Source organism: Mustela lutreola, chromosome X (genome assembly GCF_030435805.1).
Source record: "Mustela lutreola isolate mMusLut2 chromosome X, mMusLut2.pri, whole genome shotgun sequence".
NCBI classification, from domain to species: domain Eukaryota; kingdom Metazoa; phylum Chordata; class Mammalia; order Carnivora; family Mustelidae; genus Mustela; species Mustela lutreola.
The window spans coordinates 67716215-67736116 of NC_081308.1; the positions used below are offsets into that span (position 1 = coordinate 67716215).

Genomic DNA, 19902 nt, shown 5'->3' on the forward strand with positions numbered 1-19902 from the left:
TTCTCTTTTTAAGAGCAAGTAATATCCCATGGTATGTATGTATGTATGTATATGTATGTACGTGTGTGTGTGTGTGTGTGTGTTTGTGTATATCACATTGCCTTCGTCTATTCATCAGTTAGTGGACACCGGGAATCCTTCCACCTTTCTGACTATTATGAATGCAGCTGGTGTGTAAACATGAGTGTGCAAGTATCTGTTTAAGTTTCTGCTGTCAATTATTTGGGTTATATACCTAGAAGTGGAGTTGCTGGATCACATACTGAATCACTGTGGAAATAATTCTACGTTTAACTCTTTGAGGAATGGCCACACTGCATTTCTGATAGCAGCTGCACCATTTTACACTGCCACCAGCAATGCACCAGGGCCATAATTACTCACTTCCTTGACAATATTTATTCTTTCTCACTCTCTTTATTTGAAGATTTTATTTATTTATTTGACAGAGAGATAAAGAGTACAAGTAGGCAGAATGGCAGGCAGAGGGAGAGGACGAAGCAGGCTCCCCACCGAGCAGGGAGCCCAATGCAGGGATTGATCCCAGGCTCCTGAGATCATGACCTGAGCCAAAGGCAGCTGCTCAACCGACTGAGCCACCCAGGTGCTCCATTCTCTATCTCTTTTCTTTTCTTTCTTTCTTTCTTTCTTTTTTTTTTTTTTTAATAATACACACCCTATCAGGTATGAAGTGGTATTTTGTGTTGGCATTCTATAATAACTAGTGACAATGTAGAGCATCTTTTCATGTACTTACTGGCCATTCTTCGGAGAAATATCTACTGAAGTCCTTCACTCATTTCCCAATTGTGTTGAGTTTTATTGTCACTGAGTTATAAGAGTTCCTTATATATTTTGGTTATTAATCCCTTCTCAGAAAATGGATTTCAAAATATTTTCTCCCATTCTATGGACTGCTTTTTTTTTTTTTTTTAAAGATTTTATTTATTTATTTGACAGAAAGAAATCACAAGTAGTTGGAGAGGCAGGCAGAGAGAGAGAGAGAGGGAAGCAGGCTCCCCACTGAGCAGAGAACCCAATGCGGGACTTGATCCCAGGACCCCGAGATCATGACCTGAGCCGAAGGCAGCGGCTTAACCCACTGAGCCACGCAGGTGCCCCGGACTGTTTTTATGTACTCCATTTTTGCATGCCTTAAAACACTGCATGGATTTTAAAACTGACTTATGCTTAAAATCAGGCAAATGTGGGGTGCCTGGGCGGCTCAGTCATTAAGCGTCTGCTTTTGGCTCAGGTCATGATCCCAGGGTCCTGGGATCAAGCCCCTCACTGGGCTCTCTGCTCAGCTGGAAGCCTGCTTCTCCCTCTCTCACTCCCCCTTCTTGTGTTCCCTCTCTCACTGTGTCTCTCTCTGTCAAATAAAAAAAAATCTTTCTAAAAAATCATGCTAAAGATTACTGATTAAAAAATTGAGTAAAAACTGATCATTACCAGGAGGGAGGTAATGGGGGGATGGATTAAATAGCTTATGGAGCTTAAGAAGTGCACCTGTGATGAGCTCCGGGTGTTGTAAAGAAATGCTGAATCATTGTGCTGTACACTATAGTGTATTGAAAATAATATTACCCTATTTGGAAATTTAAACAAAAACTTTAAAAAACTAAGTATCCACATTTTAAAACATTAAGTGTTTACTGAAGGCAGAGGCTTACATGTAAAAATAAGCTTCTGATAACTAATGATAAAAGGAATAGTGCAAGATTATACTGAAAAAGGGGAACAAAGGAAAATTAAGAGGACTTTAATTTCTTTAAATTTGTGAAAACTCAGTTCTTGATGACTTTAATTCCAAAAATATTAAGTATATTACAAATTATTACTATTAGCATTAACACAAAACTGCTCCTAATACAAAAAGCAAAATTTAAGTGAACTTCTTAAAACCAAACAGAATCTAGAAAAAGGCAAATATAAAAACAAAAGAAATTTAGGAATGCGTGACAGAAAAACACCAAACATTTTAAATTCAAGTGAAAAACATGGGTGAAATTTGAAAAGAAAAACTGTGATGGTTGGTAGTGAGAATCAAGATAGAGTAGCCTTTAATATAACCCATTTGGCCTTTCATGTGTTTTTTCCAAAGGGAATATTATCTCAGGTTATGCTACTTTTTAAAAAATTTTATTTAGTTATTTGATAGAGAGAGCACAAGCAGGCGGAGTAGCAGGCAGAGTGAGAGGGAGAAGCAGGCTTCCCGCTGAGTAAGGAGCCTGACATGGGGCTCAATTCCAGGACCGTGGGATCATGACCAGAGCCAAAGGCAGTTGCTTAACCAACTGAGCCACCCAGGCGTCCCCATGCTACTTTAAGGAAAAAAAGCATCATATATAGTTGGGTGGAACACCAAACATTTTCACAACTGTAAGATTCATGATATCAGATGATAATTTAACAAACATAAATTTTCAGAAAAAGTTAAGAGGCAGAGTAATAGGGGGAACCTATGCTTGCCTCCTCCAATGAACACAGCTAGATAAGTATCAAATCATTCTGAGCACCCAAGAAATCAATCTGAGGACAGAAAGAAAAAACTGCATGACTAGAGGGAGGAAAGAGGCCAGCCACATCATGGAAGTTAGGAGGTGAGGAGATGTGATTTGGAGAAGAAAAGAATTGCTGGTGATGATGCAGAGGAGAGGAAGCCCAGATCAGGGAAAGAGAGACAAAGACAGAGACAGAGAGACAAGAAAAACACTTCCCCTACATCACTAATGAGGAAAATGAAAGGGGCTAATTATCACAAGTATCTACAAGCAGCGGAGCACAAAGTGTGCTTTTAGAAGTCCATGCCATGGTCAGGGTGGAACCTGGCTGGCAAAGAGGTGCTCCTGTGAAGAAGAAAGGCAGAAGCCAGGGAGCATGATCTCCTGGGTTGCACTACAATTCCCTTTCATGAACAGCATTTGGGAGAAGGGCACTGCCTTTATGGGAACAAAAGAGCAGGCAGGTGCCACTGAGCTGTCCCATTCTTTAGCACAGGAGACACCTGCTGAGAGCAGCTAACCTGCATCCCGGCTTCTTGTGCTTTATGGTAAATTCCAAGCCTCTGTGCATTCCTGCAACTACCCTTCTGGGACAAACCAGCACTAGCACAGTATGACGAGACCCTCCTCCAGAGGATCAGTCCATGTCCATGCATCGTAGGGTACCTAAAATTTAGAGTTCTGAAACCCAGTCTGTGTGCCTGCGATAAAACACAAGAGCACAGTGCCACAGGGTGCTCAGAGACAGGGTGAAGGCATATATGTGAGGAATGCATGAGATAAGCAAGGGGTGACTATTTACTCTTCTATGAGGGCTTTTTTGAACATTGGCAGGTGCAAACTTCCCTCTATGGGGATGAGAGATGGCTGACAACATTTTTAGCCCTGCCCATCAGAACAGACAGATTGCATTGAGAAACATAGTGCTCACAGTGGAAGCTTGAGCTGCTTACACCAAACCCCAGCCCCCTGAACTCTGCAGGTGGTTTTTGTTGTTGTTGTTGGGTTTGTTTTTGCTTTGCTTTTGCTAGGACAAGTATGCCTAAGACCCAGAGCAGGAGTACCACACCTCTCCCACCAGAAGACCAGCACAAACCCTCCACATGTACCAAGTCTACTCACAGAAAGCTGAAAAGCTTCAGCTCTAGGGGAAATAGAATCTAGCCTGTTTTAACAAGTGGACCAAAAAACACATAGTTAAAACTCACCACACACTGGAAAAGGAGTAAACACTCCCTGCTGCAGACAAGAAGAAACTATGCAGAGGACTGACCCAAAGGAAACAGCAGCAAAAACACAACAACAGAGTGTACCAGAAACACTTTCTGAAGCACCAGGCCCTGGACAGTACATGACCTCTTCTTAATACAACCATTACACTCAGGAGCAGAAACTGTAACAGGCTTTCATAGGACACAGGAGAAGACAGAGACCTAGACAAAATAAGATGGAGGAATTCACTCCAAAACAAAGAACAAGAAGAGGTCACAGGCAGGGATCTAATCAAAGCAGATAGAAGTAATATGTCTGAACCAGAATTTAAAACAACAATTATGAGGATACTAGCTGGGCTTGAGAAAAGCAAAGAAGACACCAAGGAGTCCCGAAATGCAGAGATAAAAGACCTAAAAACTAGTCAGGCCAAAATAAAAATACTATAACCAAGACACAAAACCAAACAGATGTAATGACCACAAGGAGAGAAGAAGATGAACTAATAAATTATATTGAAGATAAAATTATGAAAATAATGAAGCTGAAAAGAAGAGGGAAATAAAAATGTTAGATCACAAATGTATGCATAGGGAAATGAACAACTCCATAAAGCATAATATCCACATCATAAGCATCCCATAAGTAGAGAAGAAAAAGGGAACAGAAGGTTTCCTTGAGGAAACTATAGCTGAAAACTTCCCTAATCTGGGGAAGAAAACAGACATCCAAATCCAGGAGGCAGAGAGAGCTCCCATCAAAATAAAAAAAACCAGGCCAACACCAAGACATATCATAGTAAAATTTGCAAAATATAATACAGATATAAGGACAGAATCCTAAAAACAGCATTGGAATAGAAATCCCTGGGACATCTGGGTGGCTATTCTTAATTTCAGTTCGGTTCATGATCTCAATTGGGATTGAGCCCCACGTCTGACTCCAAACTTCAGTGGAGAGTTTGCTTGAGATTCTCTCTTCCCCTCTCCCTCTGCCCCTTCTACCCCTGCTCTTTCTCTCAGATAAATAAATAAATCTTAAAAAAAAAAAAAGAAAAGGAAATCCCTAATGTATAAGGGAACACAAATAAGGTTATCAGCACATCTAACCACAGAAACTTCTCAGGCCAGAAAGCACTGGCATGATATATTCAACATGCTGAATAGGAAATACATACAACCAAGAATAACTGATCCAGCAAGGCTGTTATTCAGAATAGAAGGAGACAAAGAGCTTCCCAGACAAACAAAAACTAAAGGACTTTGTGACCACCAAGACAGCCCTTCAAGAAATATTAAAGAGGACACTGTGAGTGGGAAAGACCAAAAGCAACAAAGACTACAAAGGAACAGAGAAAATCTCCAGAAACACCAATGTTACATTTAATACAATGGCACTAAATTCTTATCTATCAATAATCACTGTTAATGTAAATGGATTAAATGCTCCAATCAAAAGACATAGCATGTCAAAATGGATTTTTTAAAAAAAAGACCCATCTGTATGCTGCCTGTAAGAGACTCATTTTAGACCTAAAGATACCTGCAAACTGAAAGTGAGGGGACAGAAAAATATTTACCATGAAAATGTATCCAAAAAAAGCCGGAGTAGCAATACTTATACAAGACAAACTAGATTTTAAACCAAAGACTGCAAGAAGAGATAAAGAAGGGCACTATATCAAGATAAAGAGGTCTACCAAACAAGGAGATATAACAATTGTAAATATTTATGCCCCCAACTTGGGAGCACCCAAAATCAGTAACAAACATAAAGAAATTCACTGATAACAACAGAATAATAGTAGGGGAGTTTAAAACCCCACTAACAGCAATGGATAGATCATTTAAGCAGAAAATCAACAAGGAAACAATGGCTTTGAATGGCACACTAGATTAAATGGACTTAACAGATATATTCAGAACATTTCATCCTAACACAGCAGAACACACATTTTTTCTGAGGGCACATGGAACATTATCCAGAGGAGATCACATACTAGGTCAAAGATCATGTCTCCACAAGTACAAAAAGACTGAGATCATACCATACATGTTTTCTGACCACAATACTATGAAACTTGAAGTCAACCACAAGAAAAAATTTGGAAAGAACACAGATATATGGAGGTTAAAGAACATGCTACTAAAGAATGAATAAGTTAACCAGGTAATTAAAGGAGAAATAAATACATGGAAGCAAATGAAAATGAAAACATGACAGTCCAAAATCTTTGGGAGGCAGCAAAAGCAGTCATAAAAGGGAAGTATATAGCAATACAGGTTTACCTCAAGAAGCAAGGAAGTCTCAAACATAAAAACCTAACTTTAAACCTAAAAGAGCTAGAAAAGAAATAGCAAATAAAGCCTAAATGCAAAAGAAGAAGGGAAATGGCAAATACTAGAACAGAAATAAATGATATAGAAACAAAAAAGAACAGCAGAACAGATGAATGAAACCAGGAGCTTTTTGAAAATTTTAATAAAATTGATAAGCCCCTAGCCAGACTTATCAAGAAGAAAACAGAAAGGACCCAAATAAATAAAAACACAAGTTATAGAAGAGAAATCACAATCACCACTACAAAATTACAATTTTAAGAGAATACTATGGAAAAGTAGATGCCAGAAGACTGGGCAGTCTGATGGATGAATTCCTAGGGGCATATAAACTACCAAAACCAAAACAGGAAGAAAAAGAAAATTTGAACAGACCAACAGACAGCAAAGAAATTCCATTACTAATAAAAAAAACTAACAAAAAGGGTAAGTCCAGGATCAGATGGCTTCCCAAGGGAATTCTACCAAACATTTAAAAAAGAGTTAACACCGGGCGCCTGGGTGGCTCAGTGGGTAAAAGCCTCTGCCTTCAGCTCAGGTCATGATCCCAGGGTCCTGGGATCGAGCCCCGCATCAGGCTCTCTGCTCAGCAGGGAGCCTGCTTCCCTTCCTCTCTCTCTGCCTGCTTCTCTGCCTACTTGTGATCTCTGTCCATCGAATAAATAAATAAAACCTTAAAAAAAATTTTTAAAGAAGAGTTAATACCGGGGCGCCTGGGTGGCTCAGTGGGTTAAGCCGCTGCCTTCGGCTCAGGTCATGATCTCAGGGTCCTGGGATCGAGTCCCACATCGGGCTCTCTGCTCGGCAGGGAGCCTGCTTCCTTCTCTCTCTCTCTGCCTGCCTCTCAGTGTACTTGTAATTTCTCTCTGTCAAGTAAATAAATAAAATCTTTAAAAAAAAAAAAAAAAAAAAAAGAGAGTTAATACCTATTCTTCTCCAGCTAATTCAAAAAAATGGAATGGAACGAAAACTTCCAAAATCATTCTGGGAAGCCAGCATTACCCTGCTTTCAAAACCAGACAGAGACACCACTAAAAAAAAAAAAACCAAAAAACCAAAAAACAAAAAACAGGGCGCCTGGGTGGTTCTGTGGGTTAAGCCTCTGCTCAGGTCATGATCCCAGGGTCCTGGGATCGAGCCCCACATTGGGTTCTCTGCTCAGCAGGGAGCCTGCTTCCCTCTCTCTCTCTCTGCCTGCCTCTCTGCCTACTTGTGATCTCTGTCTGTCAAATAAATAAATAAATAAAATCTTAAAAACAAACAAACAAAAAATAAACAAGTATAAGCCAATATCCCTGATGAACATGGATGCAAAAATTCTGAAAAAAATACTAGCAAATGGAATCTAACACATACACTGAAAGAATCATTCACCATGATCAAGTGGGATTTATTCCTGGGCTACAAGGGTGGTTCAATATGCACAAACCAATCAATGTGATACACCACATTAATAAAAGAAAGGATAGGAACCATATAATACTCTCAATAGATGCACAAAAAGCATTTGACAAAACAGAGCATCCATTCTCGATAAAAAAACCCTCAACAAAGCAGGGATAGAGGGAATATATCCCCACATCATAAAGACCATACAGGAAAGACCCAGAGCTCACATCATCCTCAGCTAAGAAATAATGAGAATTTTTCCTCCAAGGTCAGGAACAAAAGAGGGATGTCTACTCTCACTGTTATTAACAGTGAGAGTTAATAACATGTTATTAACATGTCACTGGAAGTTCTATTCTCCCAAAGAGACAACAAAAAGAAATAAAAGGCATCCAAAGGGGCACAAAGTGCAAAATTTCACCATTCACAAGATGGCATGATATTCTATATAGAAAACCCCAAAGACCCCACTACAAGTAATACATGAATTCAGCAAAGTCAGAGGATAAAAAAAATCAACATACAGATACCTGTTGCATTTCTATATACCAATAATGAAGCAGCAGAAAGAGAAATCCAGGAATCAATCCCAGTTATAACTGCAGCAAAAACTGTAAGATACCTAGGAATAACTTAAGCAAAGAGGTAAAAGATTTGTACTCTGAAAACTGTAGAATACTTATGAAAAAAAAACTGAAAAAGACACAAAGAAATGGAAAAACATTCCATTCTCCTGGATTAGAACAAACATTGTTAAAACATCTATACTATCCAAAGCAATCTACACATTCAGTGCAATCCCTACCATAATACCACTAGCATTTTTCATAGAGCTGGAACAGACAATCCTAAAATTTGTATGGAACCAAAAAAGACCTTGAATAGCCAAAGCAACCCTGAAAAAGAAAAGCAAAACTGGAGGCATCACAATTCTGGACTTCAAGCTATAGGATAAAGCTGTAGTCCATCAAGACAGTATAGTACTGGCATTTAAAAAAAAAGATACAAAGATCAACTGGACAGAATAGAAAAACCTACAAATGGACCCACAACTATATGTTCAAGTAATCTTAAAGCAGAAAAGAATATCGAATGGAAAAAAAAAGACCGTCTCTTCAACAAATGGTGCTGGGAAAAGTAGACAGCTATATACATAAGAATGAAAATGGACCACTTTTTTGAACCATAAACAAAAATGAACTCAAAATGGATAAAGAGCTAAATATAAGACAGGAAACTATCACAATCCTAGAGAAGAACACAGACAGCAACGTTTTTAACTCTGGCTGTAGCAACTTCTTACTACACACCGGTCTCTGGAGACATGGGAAAGAAAAACAAAAATGAACTATTGGGATTTCATCAAGATAAAAAGCTACTCAGGGCATGTGGGTGGTAAGTTGGTTAAGCATCCAACTCTTCGGTTTTGGCTCAGGTCATGATCTCAGGGTCATGAGATCAAGCCCCATGTTGGGCTCCATGTTCAGCACGGCGTCTGCTTGTGATTCTCTCTTTTCCTCTCCCCCAGCCCTTCCCCCTGCTACTGTTCTCTAAAATAAACAAATAAATCTTCTTAGAAAAAAAGATAAAAAGCTTCTGTACAGCAAAGGAAACAATCAACAAAACTAAAAGGCAGCTGATAGTATGGGAGAAAATATTTGCATATGACATATCTGATAAAGGGTAGTATCCAAAATCTATAAAAACTTAACAAACTCAACACCCTCCAAAAACAAATTAAGAAATGGGCAGAAGACATTAATAGACATTTTTCCAAGAAAGATAAATAGATGGCTAACAGACACATTAACAGATGCTCAACATCACTCATCACCAGGGAAATACAATCAAAACCATGATGAGATTCCATGTCACACCTCTCAGAATGGCTAAAATTAACAACACAGGAAACAAAAGGTGTTGGCGAGGATGCAGAGAAAGGGAACCCTCTTAAACTGTTGGTGGAATGTAAACTGGTGCAGCCACTCTGGAAAAGATTATGGAGGTTCTTTAAAATTTTAAAGGTAGACATACCTTATAACGCAGCAATTAAACTATTATATATTTACCCAAAGGATACAGAAATACTGACTTGAATGGGTACATGCTCCCTGATCTTTATCACAGCATTATCAACAGAAGTCAAATTTTGGAAAGAGTCCAAACATCCATCAACTGATGAATGGATAAAGAAGATGTAGTGTGCATATACAATAGATATTACTCAGCCATAACAAAGAATGAAATCTTACCCTCTGCAAGGATGTGGAGAGAGGTAGAGTGTGTTTTGCTAAGTGAAATAAGCTACTCAGAGAAAGACAAATACTATGGTTTCACTCATATGTGCAGCTTAAGAAACAAAATAAATGAACACAGGGGAAGGGAAAGAAAAAAAAAAACAGAGAGAGGCAAACCATAAGAGACTCTTAACTACAGAGAAGAAACTGAGGGCTGCTAGAGGGAGGTGGGCAGGGAATGAGCTAAACGCGTGATAGGTATTAAGGAGAACATTTGCAATGAGCACTGGGTGTTATACGTATGTGATGAATCACTAAATTCTACTCCTCAAATCAATATTCCACTATATGTTAACTAACTAGAATTTAAATAAGAACTTTAAAAACAATTATACTTTACAGAGTTTAGAAGCTTTTATTAGTTAGTACTTTAGATATTTGCTATCAATTAAAATCACAATGAAGCCCCCTTAGTTCTTAAATATTGCACTGCCCTCAACAGTATACACTTTAAAAACCTATATATAAGCTATTAACATCTTACTGTTGGTTATTAGAGACAAGTGATTGTCTAATATTTGAAAACACTGTGGCTAGCATTTTCTCTAAGATAAAACTACACAGTAGCTCTCTCACTGGGATGAGTACACTTGGTTTCTTAATCATTGTCTCTAATTACTGTCATCCAAAACATGAAGGTACATTAAATGTAACAGTTTCTGATATACAAATAAAAAAATGTGTGCCTTATTACAAGTGACTTTCTTCTAAAAGTCACTAAAAATGTGTTTATAATATAGCAAAAGAGCAGCTCTGTAAAATACTAACATTCAAATTGTTTTTCGCAAAGCAAAATTATTCTTGAGAACCATCATTATCCTATTCTCTAAAATGCACTGCTGTTAAAAAATATAATAAAACAAAACAAAATGCACTGCTGTTCTAAGATGTATCACTGTAACTATGAAATGAGGTATCATTTTAAGATTCATGTACACACTTCTACTCCCTATTATTTTTTATAATTTGTTTTATCCACAACAGCCAATGGGTAATTTCTAACCTGTATCCCCTAAATAAACCTGACATTTCACTTGGGGAAAGTACCAGAATAAGGTGACTAACAAGAAAGAAATCTCACTCCAGACCAAAAAGAGACTAGGTTTAACAGTGACAACCTTGAGCGTACAGTAACAGACACACACAAATACATGAATTTACTGATGATAAAACAACAACTATTCATTATATTTTTTAAAAACCCATAGAAGGGGCGCCTGGGTGGCTCAGTGGGTTAAGCCGCTGCCTTCGGCTCGGGTATGATCCCAGGGTCCTGGGATCGAGCCCTGCATCAGGCTCTCTGCTCAGCGGGAAGCCTGCTTCCTCCTCTGTCTCTGCCTGCCTCTCTGCCTGCTTGTGATCTCTCTCTGTCAAATAAATAAATAAAATCTTTTTAAAAATAAATAAATAAATAAATAAAAATAAAAACCCATAGAAAAGAATAAGACAAAGATATCTGTTGCTTAATCCTCATAATGAATCCATCCTCATAATGAATCCATCCAGAAAAATAAAAATTCCTGTTAGCATTTTCGTGTTTTTTGGCATTTGTGTATGTTTTTACTATAATGTTGGGAGCATAATGTATGTCCTGCCTTGCATTTTGCATCTTTTCCTTCAACCTTTGTCAATTTGATAAATGAGAAATGATATCATGGATTTTATTTATATGTCTTTTATTATGGTGATTCAATTTTTAAAATAATATACTGGAATTTTATATATTTTCTTTTTTGGAATTATTTATACAAATAATTTTCCTGAAATAACAGCTCTTTACAAATTAAGGGCATTACTCCAATACACTGTATATGATTTTTCACCAGTTTGTTCCTGAGTTTAGTTTGACAATTTAGAGTTTTTTAAATTAGAAATATTTTGTGCCTTTACAAAATGAACATATCCATTTTGTTCAAATGCACAACTGAAAAAGAACAACTTACATGGTAAAATTACTAAAACAACACTCACCAGAAAAAGAATGTCTTTTGAAGATAAAAACAGTAAGTGCATTTGTTACCTGTTAAGTGATCTAAGTAGTACTGATAAAGCTTGCACTGAATAGGAGTCATTCTCACAGCTAATACATATTCATGTTTTGGAGGCAAGAACTTTGTTAATGCTGTATAATCTTTCCTCTGTAATTAACAAGAAAGAGAATGAAATTAGTTAACCTAAATATATGACAGGAATCAACTGCTCTAAGAATCATCATTGCTTGCAACTAAAAGATACACATAAAGAAATCAGTACTAAACATACAAGAAAACATTTTCTTAAACATACTTAGCCTCTTCAATCATGTAATCATCATTATATGATTATAGTTAATATAGTTCATATGACTACACAATATGATGCACTGGTAAAAGGACACTGCAATATACCAAGCAGGTTTTAAATTGAAGTGGTCATATTACCAAGGGGGTAATTTATTTTTTCAAATGGTTTTTTCTATATAGAAAAACAAAAACAAAAAAAGGCATATAGAGGATACAATAAACAGTGTTGGGGAAAAAAGACTTGCTTTAATCATACACTAAAATCAATGATTCAACCTCTAATGCAGTCTGGTTTGTCCTTTGGGTAAGATGTGCCATTATGCCAGAGAAGAACACATAACTTTAGGGAAACTGTTTAGCTAGTTGAGGAAGCAAGCCATGTATACATACTCTAGATACAATTTAATTATATGAACAAGAAAGAAAGAACACTAATGTTCTAGGTACAAATGACCATTAAACCAGGAAAATACTGTCTAGGTGGTGGCATCAATACAGAAACAGAGAACCTGCTGGTACCTGTGGCTAACCTGAACAAAAAGGATGACTGCTTTATGTGAGGGTAGAATATCCAGCCAGAAGAAGAGCCCAGATTTGTTTGTTACATCTTTGTGGCTTATTTGTTACATCTTTGTGGCTACAATTAGTATCTAGTGTCTAAAGAAAAAGTGCAGATTCTGAGATCTGCTAACTGCTGGCTCAATCTCAACTCTATTAATATAGATTCACTAAATATCTGTATGTAAACACTATTAACCCACTCAGATTAGTATATGATGTCATAATAATGAAACTGTTTCTTCAGGATCACATTAAAAACAGCTCCTTCACAATTCATAACTGCCTTCCTACAACTATTTCAAATAAGTGAGGTTCAGGCCACTCTACTATAAAATTAGTGTGAGCACTGGAATTTCTTAATCATAATAGCTATGTTCCTTTTACATACTCCCTATCTTAAAGATGGGGAATCTAAACATTAACATATTAAAATATGAAGCTATATACAGCAAATGAATTAATCAATTATGCTATAAATGGAACACTTCTTTAAAATTTAAAGTTTCAAAAACTTTTGAAGACAATGCAAGGAGATTTTAGTATAAAATGATATACTGAAAAAATGGGAAAGAAAACACAAAATAAATTCAGCAAACATTTTGGGATTATAACAGGAATAATATTTTATTATATGGAATGTATTTGTACCTGAACACATCCAGCTAACATCTCATAGAGAATGTGAGCACGCTTTTTCATCACTCTGACATCTACCATGGTAGAATCTGCACACTGACCATTTTGGATTGGATTTATAAATCGATTCCTGAACTCCTTAATGGATCCCAGCAAATTTTCCTTGATAAAGTTAACCATGCAATGATCTAAGAGAGAAGACATTAGTTCACTAATAATAATACTGGCTAAAAGGGACTTAGAAAAATTCTCTGATAAAATGTTCATGTCAAAAACACATGCCATGGAAGCATCAGAATTAGCTACAAAATGAAGAAGAGCAAACTGTGTATAGACAAAACATTGGTTTTAAGTCTGATCTGGAACTGGATTACCCAAACCAGATGAGAAATTCAAATAAAAGCCAACCTTAAATTCTAGACATGAATATTTAAAAAAAATACCTAAGAACATTTTATTATAATTCACTATTCTCTGTAACAGATATGGAGTATAAAACAAGTATTCTATAATTCTAACCATGATTTTATGGTCAGCAAAGGGATCTTGTGAAAAATACATAGATACTGAATCAAAATAATAAAATCAGGTAATAAGCCATCATATCAAACTTTATATTAACTGATCTAGTTCCAGAAACCCTTAACAGTTATCAGCTGCCCTATACTACATAGGACCACAATGTGAAATAACCATTTTTTCCACCGTTTCAATATAATTTTATTAGTAGTTATTACATCAAAACTGTTATTTATAGGATTCAAAGGACTGTCTTAGAAAATTCTAAAGAATATGCAATCAGATTTTAACAGTAAGATAGAACATATTCTCATTATAGCACTGCCCTTAAAAAGTTATGAATAATAATGAGAATTAAATGCAGTTCAATCAAAAACTAGAAATGAACTCTATATGCAGTGTCACTTAAAGCAACGTTCCATGGGAGTATAACATACTTCTATGGATGTGAATTTAATTGGCAAACACCTCTGGTTTGCTTTCTTCACTGTATCATAATACTCTTCTAACTAATATTTTATTGTTTTTGCAATATGAAGTAACATTTCTACAAATGGAGTAACAGAAAAGGGGGAAACTGGAACAGATAAAAGTAAAGATAAAATACAGGTTACAGTAAAATAATTACCAGTTTTACAAATAATAAAAAACAGTTAAGTTATACACTAAAGGAATAGAAATAATAAAAATAACAAAAAACTATTACAATGGATTACAATAGGAAATGTCAATTTGTTATTTGATGAATAATTCATGTTCCCTCTTTAAGTATTACTAACACATATGAAAATGAGAGAAAATTGCAAGTTATCTGGATTCACATCATCTGTCCTCAGTCTCCACAAATTCTATGCTGATACAGATTCAACACAGCTCTCCTTATCCCATCTCCACATTCCTAAAACATTCACACGTGGTATTCTTTTCAATTTCCTATAGTACCTCCCCATGAATTAGATATATTTTGTTACAGTATCTACTGAATTTGTAAAGCAATCATTAAGACTTCTGGTAATTTTTCTAGATTTCAAATTCAAATTCAAATGTTTATTTTTGAACACTCAAAATAGCACACCTGTTGACTGTGGTTTACCATTCATATTTATAAAGCAGTCCACTTCAAATGTATGGTATTCTTTCACAGCAGACTAAGATGGACCTACGCAGATCATAGTCAAAGACTATATTAGACAGAAGAAAGGCAAATGGCAAAGTGGCAAAAATGTGTCTGAGGCAATGCCAACTCTACAGCATAAATGCAGATATTAACTCACACTCAATTAGGTTATTTTGAAGTGGTGTTCCTGTTAAAATAATCCTCCTCCTTGATCGTATAGAATTCATAGCTTTCGAAACAGCAGAAGCTTCATTTTTCAGAATATGACCTTCATCACAAACAACAAAGTCAGGGCCTATACAAATGTATAGAAAAACATTTAATTAGTAGATAATTTAAAATGTAATTACAAATTAAATATGCAATCCATTTAAGCAAATAAGCTAACTCTTTAAAGTGCTGCTCTTGTGGGAGAAAAAACAATATCCTCATTAAGAATAGTCGCATTTTATCTGTTGCTGTATTTATTGTATCTTGTAATGTGCACTAACTGTATTAATTATATCCCAACAGTAGAGTATCAAATACTTTAGATGGTACTTGAGATTTTCTCAATAAGAAACAAAAATAAACAAAAATAAAAATAACCAAAAGATTCCCCCAACAGATTTAAGTTTGAAATATAAAATCTTTTATAATTGGAAAACAGTATCTAAAGATGTATTTCAGCACTAATCAAATGAACAAAACTGCCTAAGACTACTAGCAATTTATATATATATATATATATATATATATATATATATATATATATACAAACATACAGACACACACACACACATATATATAAATGAAAAGATAAATTTCAAAAAGTTACATTTTTAAAAATACTATATAGATCACAATAGAGGAGCATCTGGGTAGCTCAGTCAATTAAGTGTCTGCCTTCGGCTCAGGTCAGGTCCTGGGAAAGAGGAGTCCTGCATCAGGCTCCCTGCTCAGTGGGAAGTTGGCTTCTCGCCCTTCCCACTCATGTTCTCTCTCTCTCTCTCAAATAAATAAAATCTTTAAAAAAATAAAAATAAATCACAACAGACTCTGCAGTATCTCCCATTTAACATATTCCAAATGATTAACACTCTTTGCAGGGGAAAAATTAACTAATAAAGGACAGCTAAGTTGATTGTTACATGGTTATGGGGTACAGGGCAGATGGGAAGAAAGAACACTTTCCAAGTTATAAAAGATCTTACAGCTAAAAGTAACTCTTTCAAAAAAAAATACATACACTTTATTGAAATAATATATTATTGTCTCCTAAAGTATGGTTTATACACAATTTGCTTGCTGGTTAATATACATACATATGTACTGCTTACATATCGATTTCAACAATAGCAGTTGTCAAATTACTCCCCATCCGCTAGGCATTAGAGAAAATTTACCTTCTACATGATTTCAAAAGTAAATGCTTCAGTATGATTGATCACTGTAATTGTTAATCTGTATTCAGATGGGGCTACACAAATATTAAGACTTTTTAAAATCACTTACATACTTTCTTAAAAACTAAAATTTGTATCCTACTTTGTATTAAAAGACTACATACTGGTTTTTATTAATCCTAAGAAGTTTTCTAAAGAGAAAAATTGTGTTCTACACATGACGTAAAATGATTTTCAACACCATACTCCCTGAAGCATTGCTTATTTTGGTGGAAAATTGAAAACAACCGAAAATCTTTTCAAAGTGCAAGAATAAAACTATAACAGAATGTTGCTGAACTAAAACTAATAATAATGATCTCTATGTACTATCCTGGAACTATATGTCCAATACATTACTAAAAAGAAGCAAATTGCAGAATCTATATTATGATACTATTTGTATTTAAACAACCACTTCTGGGCCACCTGGGTGGCTCAGTTAGTTAAACACCTGCCTTCAGCTTCAGTCATGATCCTAGGGTCCTGGAATCGAGCCCCGCATTGAGCTCGTTGGTCAGAGGGGAGCCTGTGTCTCCCTCTCTCTCTGCCTGCCATTCCCTCTGCTTGTATTCACTTTCTGTGTCAAATAAATAATTAAAATCTCAAAAAAGAAGCCCCCCAAACAGGGTGATTTTACCTATGTATACATATATACAGTAAAGGATTAACACTGCCCAAAGAAAGCTTAGGCCTTTGTCCTTAGCACCTGGGAGGTAACCTCTACACTTGGACATCTTGCCTGCGAAGATGATCTTTGTTTACCTGGACGGCTTGGGACACACACCAGATAGTCTAATGAGGTGATATATGGGGGTAGGGGGCCTTTGGGCCATATGGCATCTTCTTGACCTTTGGAGGGGCTAAACACTAAGATCACTTACATGGGTGGTCAGACATGTCTATGTGGCCAAGTCCAAACTCTAAACACTAAGGCTTGTATAAGTGTACTTACTTAGCAATACTCCATATTTATGCATCATTGTTATGTGCATAATGTTATATATGTTATGTATCATTGGTGGGAGAAGTAACTGCTGCCTGCAGAATTCCACTGACAGATCAGTGCTGGAACTCTCCTGGACCCTCCCCTATGTGCCTTTTCCTGTCACTGATTTTAACTTGTATCCTTTCACTGTAATAACCCATAACCATGAGTATAACAGCTTTTTGGCATTCTATTAAGTCCTAGTAAATTACTGAACCTTAGAGTAGTCTTGGGCTTCTAAACACTGCAAAAAAAAAAAAAAAAAAAACCCACACAATCTGATTGTGTGGACAGAGGATCTGATTAGAGAATTTTCCAAAGACATGCAAATGGACAACAGGTACATGAAAAAGACCTCAACATCACTAATCATCAGGAAATGCAAATCAAAACCACAATGAGGTATTACTTCACACCTGTTAAAATGGCCATTCTCAAAAGGACAAGAGATAACCAGTGCTGGTGAGGTTGTAAAGAGAAGGGAACCCTTGTGCACCATTGCTAAGAATGTAAAATGGTGCAGGCACTATGAAGGTTCCCCAAAAATTGAAAAGTAGAACTACCACATGAACAAGCATTTCTACTTCTAGGTATACATATATTCAAGGAAACAAAATCATCTCAAAGAAGTATATCAACTATCATGCTCACTGCAGCATTATTTGTAATAGCCAAGACAGCGAAACAACCTAAGTGTCCACTGACTGATGAATGGATGAAGAAAAAGTGGGGTGTATATATACATACAATTGTATATTATTCAGCCATAAAAAAGGAAATCCTGCCATTTGTGACAACATGAATGTATCTTGAGGGCATTATGTCAAGTGAAATAAATCAGACCAAAAAAGGCAAAAACTGTGATTTCATTTACGTGGAATCTAGAAACAAAACAAACCAAACTCATAGACACAGAAAATAAATTTGTGGTTGCCAGCAGCAGGTGATAGGGATGAGTGAAATGGGTAAAGATGGTCAAAAGTTACAAACTTCCAGTTACAAGATAAGTTCTGGGAATGTGATACACAGTATGATCATCATAAATAACAATATTGTATTATATACTTAAAAGTTGCTGAGAGAGTAAATATTGAAAGTTCTCACAAGAAAAAGTTTTAACTGTGATGGGATGTTAACTAGATTTATGGTAATCATTTTGTAATATATACATATACTGAAACATTATGTTGTACACCTGAACCTCTATAATGCTATTATGCCAACTGTATCTCAAAGAATACATGCTTGTTTGTATAAACACAAAAAAAAATTCTGGAAGGATATACATGAAACAACAGTGAGACAGGAGGAATGGAACTTTTCCTTTTTACTATGTACCTTTTCCTTCTGTTTATATTTTGCTCAAGAACATGTACTGTTTTTATAATTTAACTTAAAAAGAACTGTTTATCAGTGTGGCAATGAAAGGAAAGGGGTCCTATCTTTAGTAAGGGTATCTGAGGGAATAAAAGTAGGAAGAAAGAATAAAAGTAAATATACTCATGAATAACTGAATCAAAAAAAGCTAAAAGATGTTATTCCTATTCTGTTTACTAGGACAGGAATGTATATAACATTCTAACATTAAAAAGTTTTAAAATCTTTAAAACAAATAATTTTTTTTTAAGATTTTATTTATTTGACAGACAGATATCACAAGCAGGCAGAGAGGCAGACAGAGAGAGAGAGAGAGAGGAGAAAGCAGGCTCCCTGTGGAGCAGAGAGCCCGATGTGGGGCTCGATCCCAGGACCCTGAGATCATGACCCAACTTGGAGGCAGAGGCTTTAACCCACTGAGCCACCCAGGTGCCCCTACAATGAATACGTTTTAATAAGCTTGGAAATGTATTTTCTGGAAAACCCCATTCCAGTGAGGTAGCAGGATTTGAAAACCGCTATTGCAGAAATCATTCTAGACAAAGAGAGAATGCAGTCATGAGGCTCTGGAGAGTGGAAGAAAAGGGACCTTAGCAAGAGGCTTAATGAAAAGTTCTCCTGTTCAAAAATTAAGCCTAACTGAAATAGTTCAATATGCCATGGAAATTGATCATTATTTTATATAATTACATAAGTCTATTTTATTGTTTAAGTCAAACAGTACCTTAAATTAATATTGTGTGTGTATATAAAGGACTGAGGTGCTGGTCACATGCTACAACACAAATTAAAGCTTGAAAGTCTTATGCTAAGTGAAAAAGGTCAGATATTGTATGATTTCACTTTTACAAAATATCCAGAAATATTTTCATGAAGGTCCAGAAAAGGCAAATCCACTGAGACAAAAAGTACATTGGTAGTTTCTAGGGGACAGAGCATTTGGAAATGACTGCTAATGGGTACAGAATTTTTTTGAGGTGATGAAAATGCTGTGCAGTTCAAGAAAATAGTTATGATAGTTATGAAACATTGTGAATGTGCTAAATGTGACGGAATTGTAAACTTTAAAATGGTAAAATGAATTTTATGTTATGTGTAGTTTTACTACAATACATTCTAGTTATTAAAGTGTGGAACGATGTAGATTAATATTCAAGCTACCACCGTGCATAAATGCTCAGCATAACTTAAAGTAAGTAACTGTGCTATGAATTAAAAAGCAAATATAATAATGAGGTTATAAACAGGTTATTCATT

The 19902-nt window shown here is 35.9% G+C and overlaps 1 protein-coding gene across 6 annotated transcripts in view; it reads right to left on the reverse strand.

Annotated features, from left to right (window-relative positions):
- The window catches only part of ATRX (ATRX chromatin remodeler), a 300618-nt gene that overhangs the window by 91609 nt on the left and 189107 nt on the right, over positions 1-19902 (reverse strand). For all 6 annotated transcript variants that reach the window (XM_059158234.1, XM_059158233.1, XM_059158232.1 and 3 more), the window contains 3 exons: positions 15014-15151; positions 13233-13408; positions 11762-11879 (listed from right to left, as the gene is read on the reverse strand). In XM_059158234.1, coding sequence (XP_059014217.1) covers positions 11762-11879; positions 13233-13408; positions 15014-15151 — 432 coding nt within the window. The remainder of the gene's footprint in view (positions 1-11761; positions 11880-13232; positions 13409-15013; positions 15152-19902) is intronic.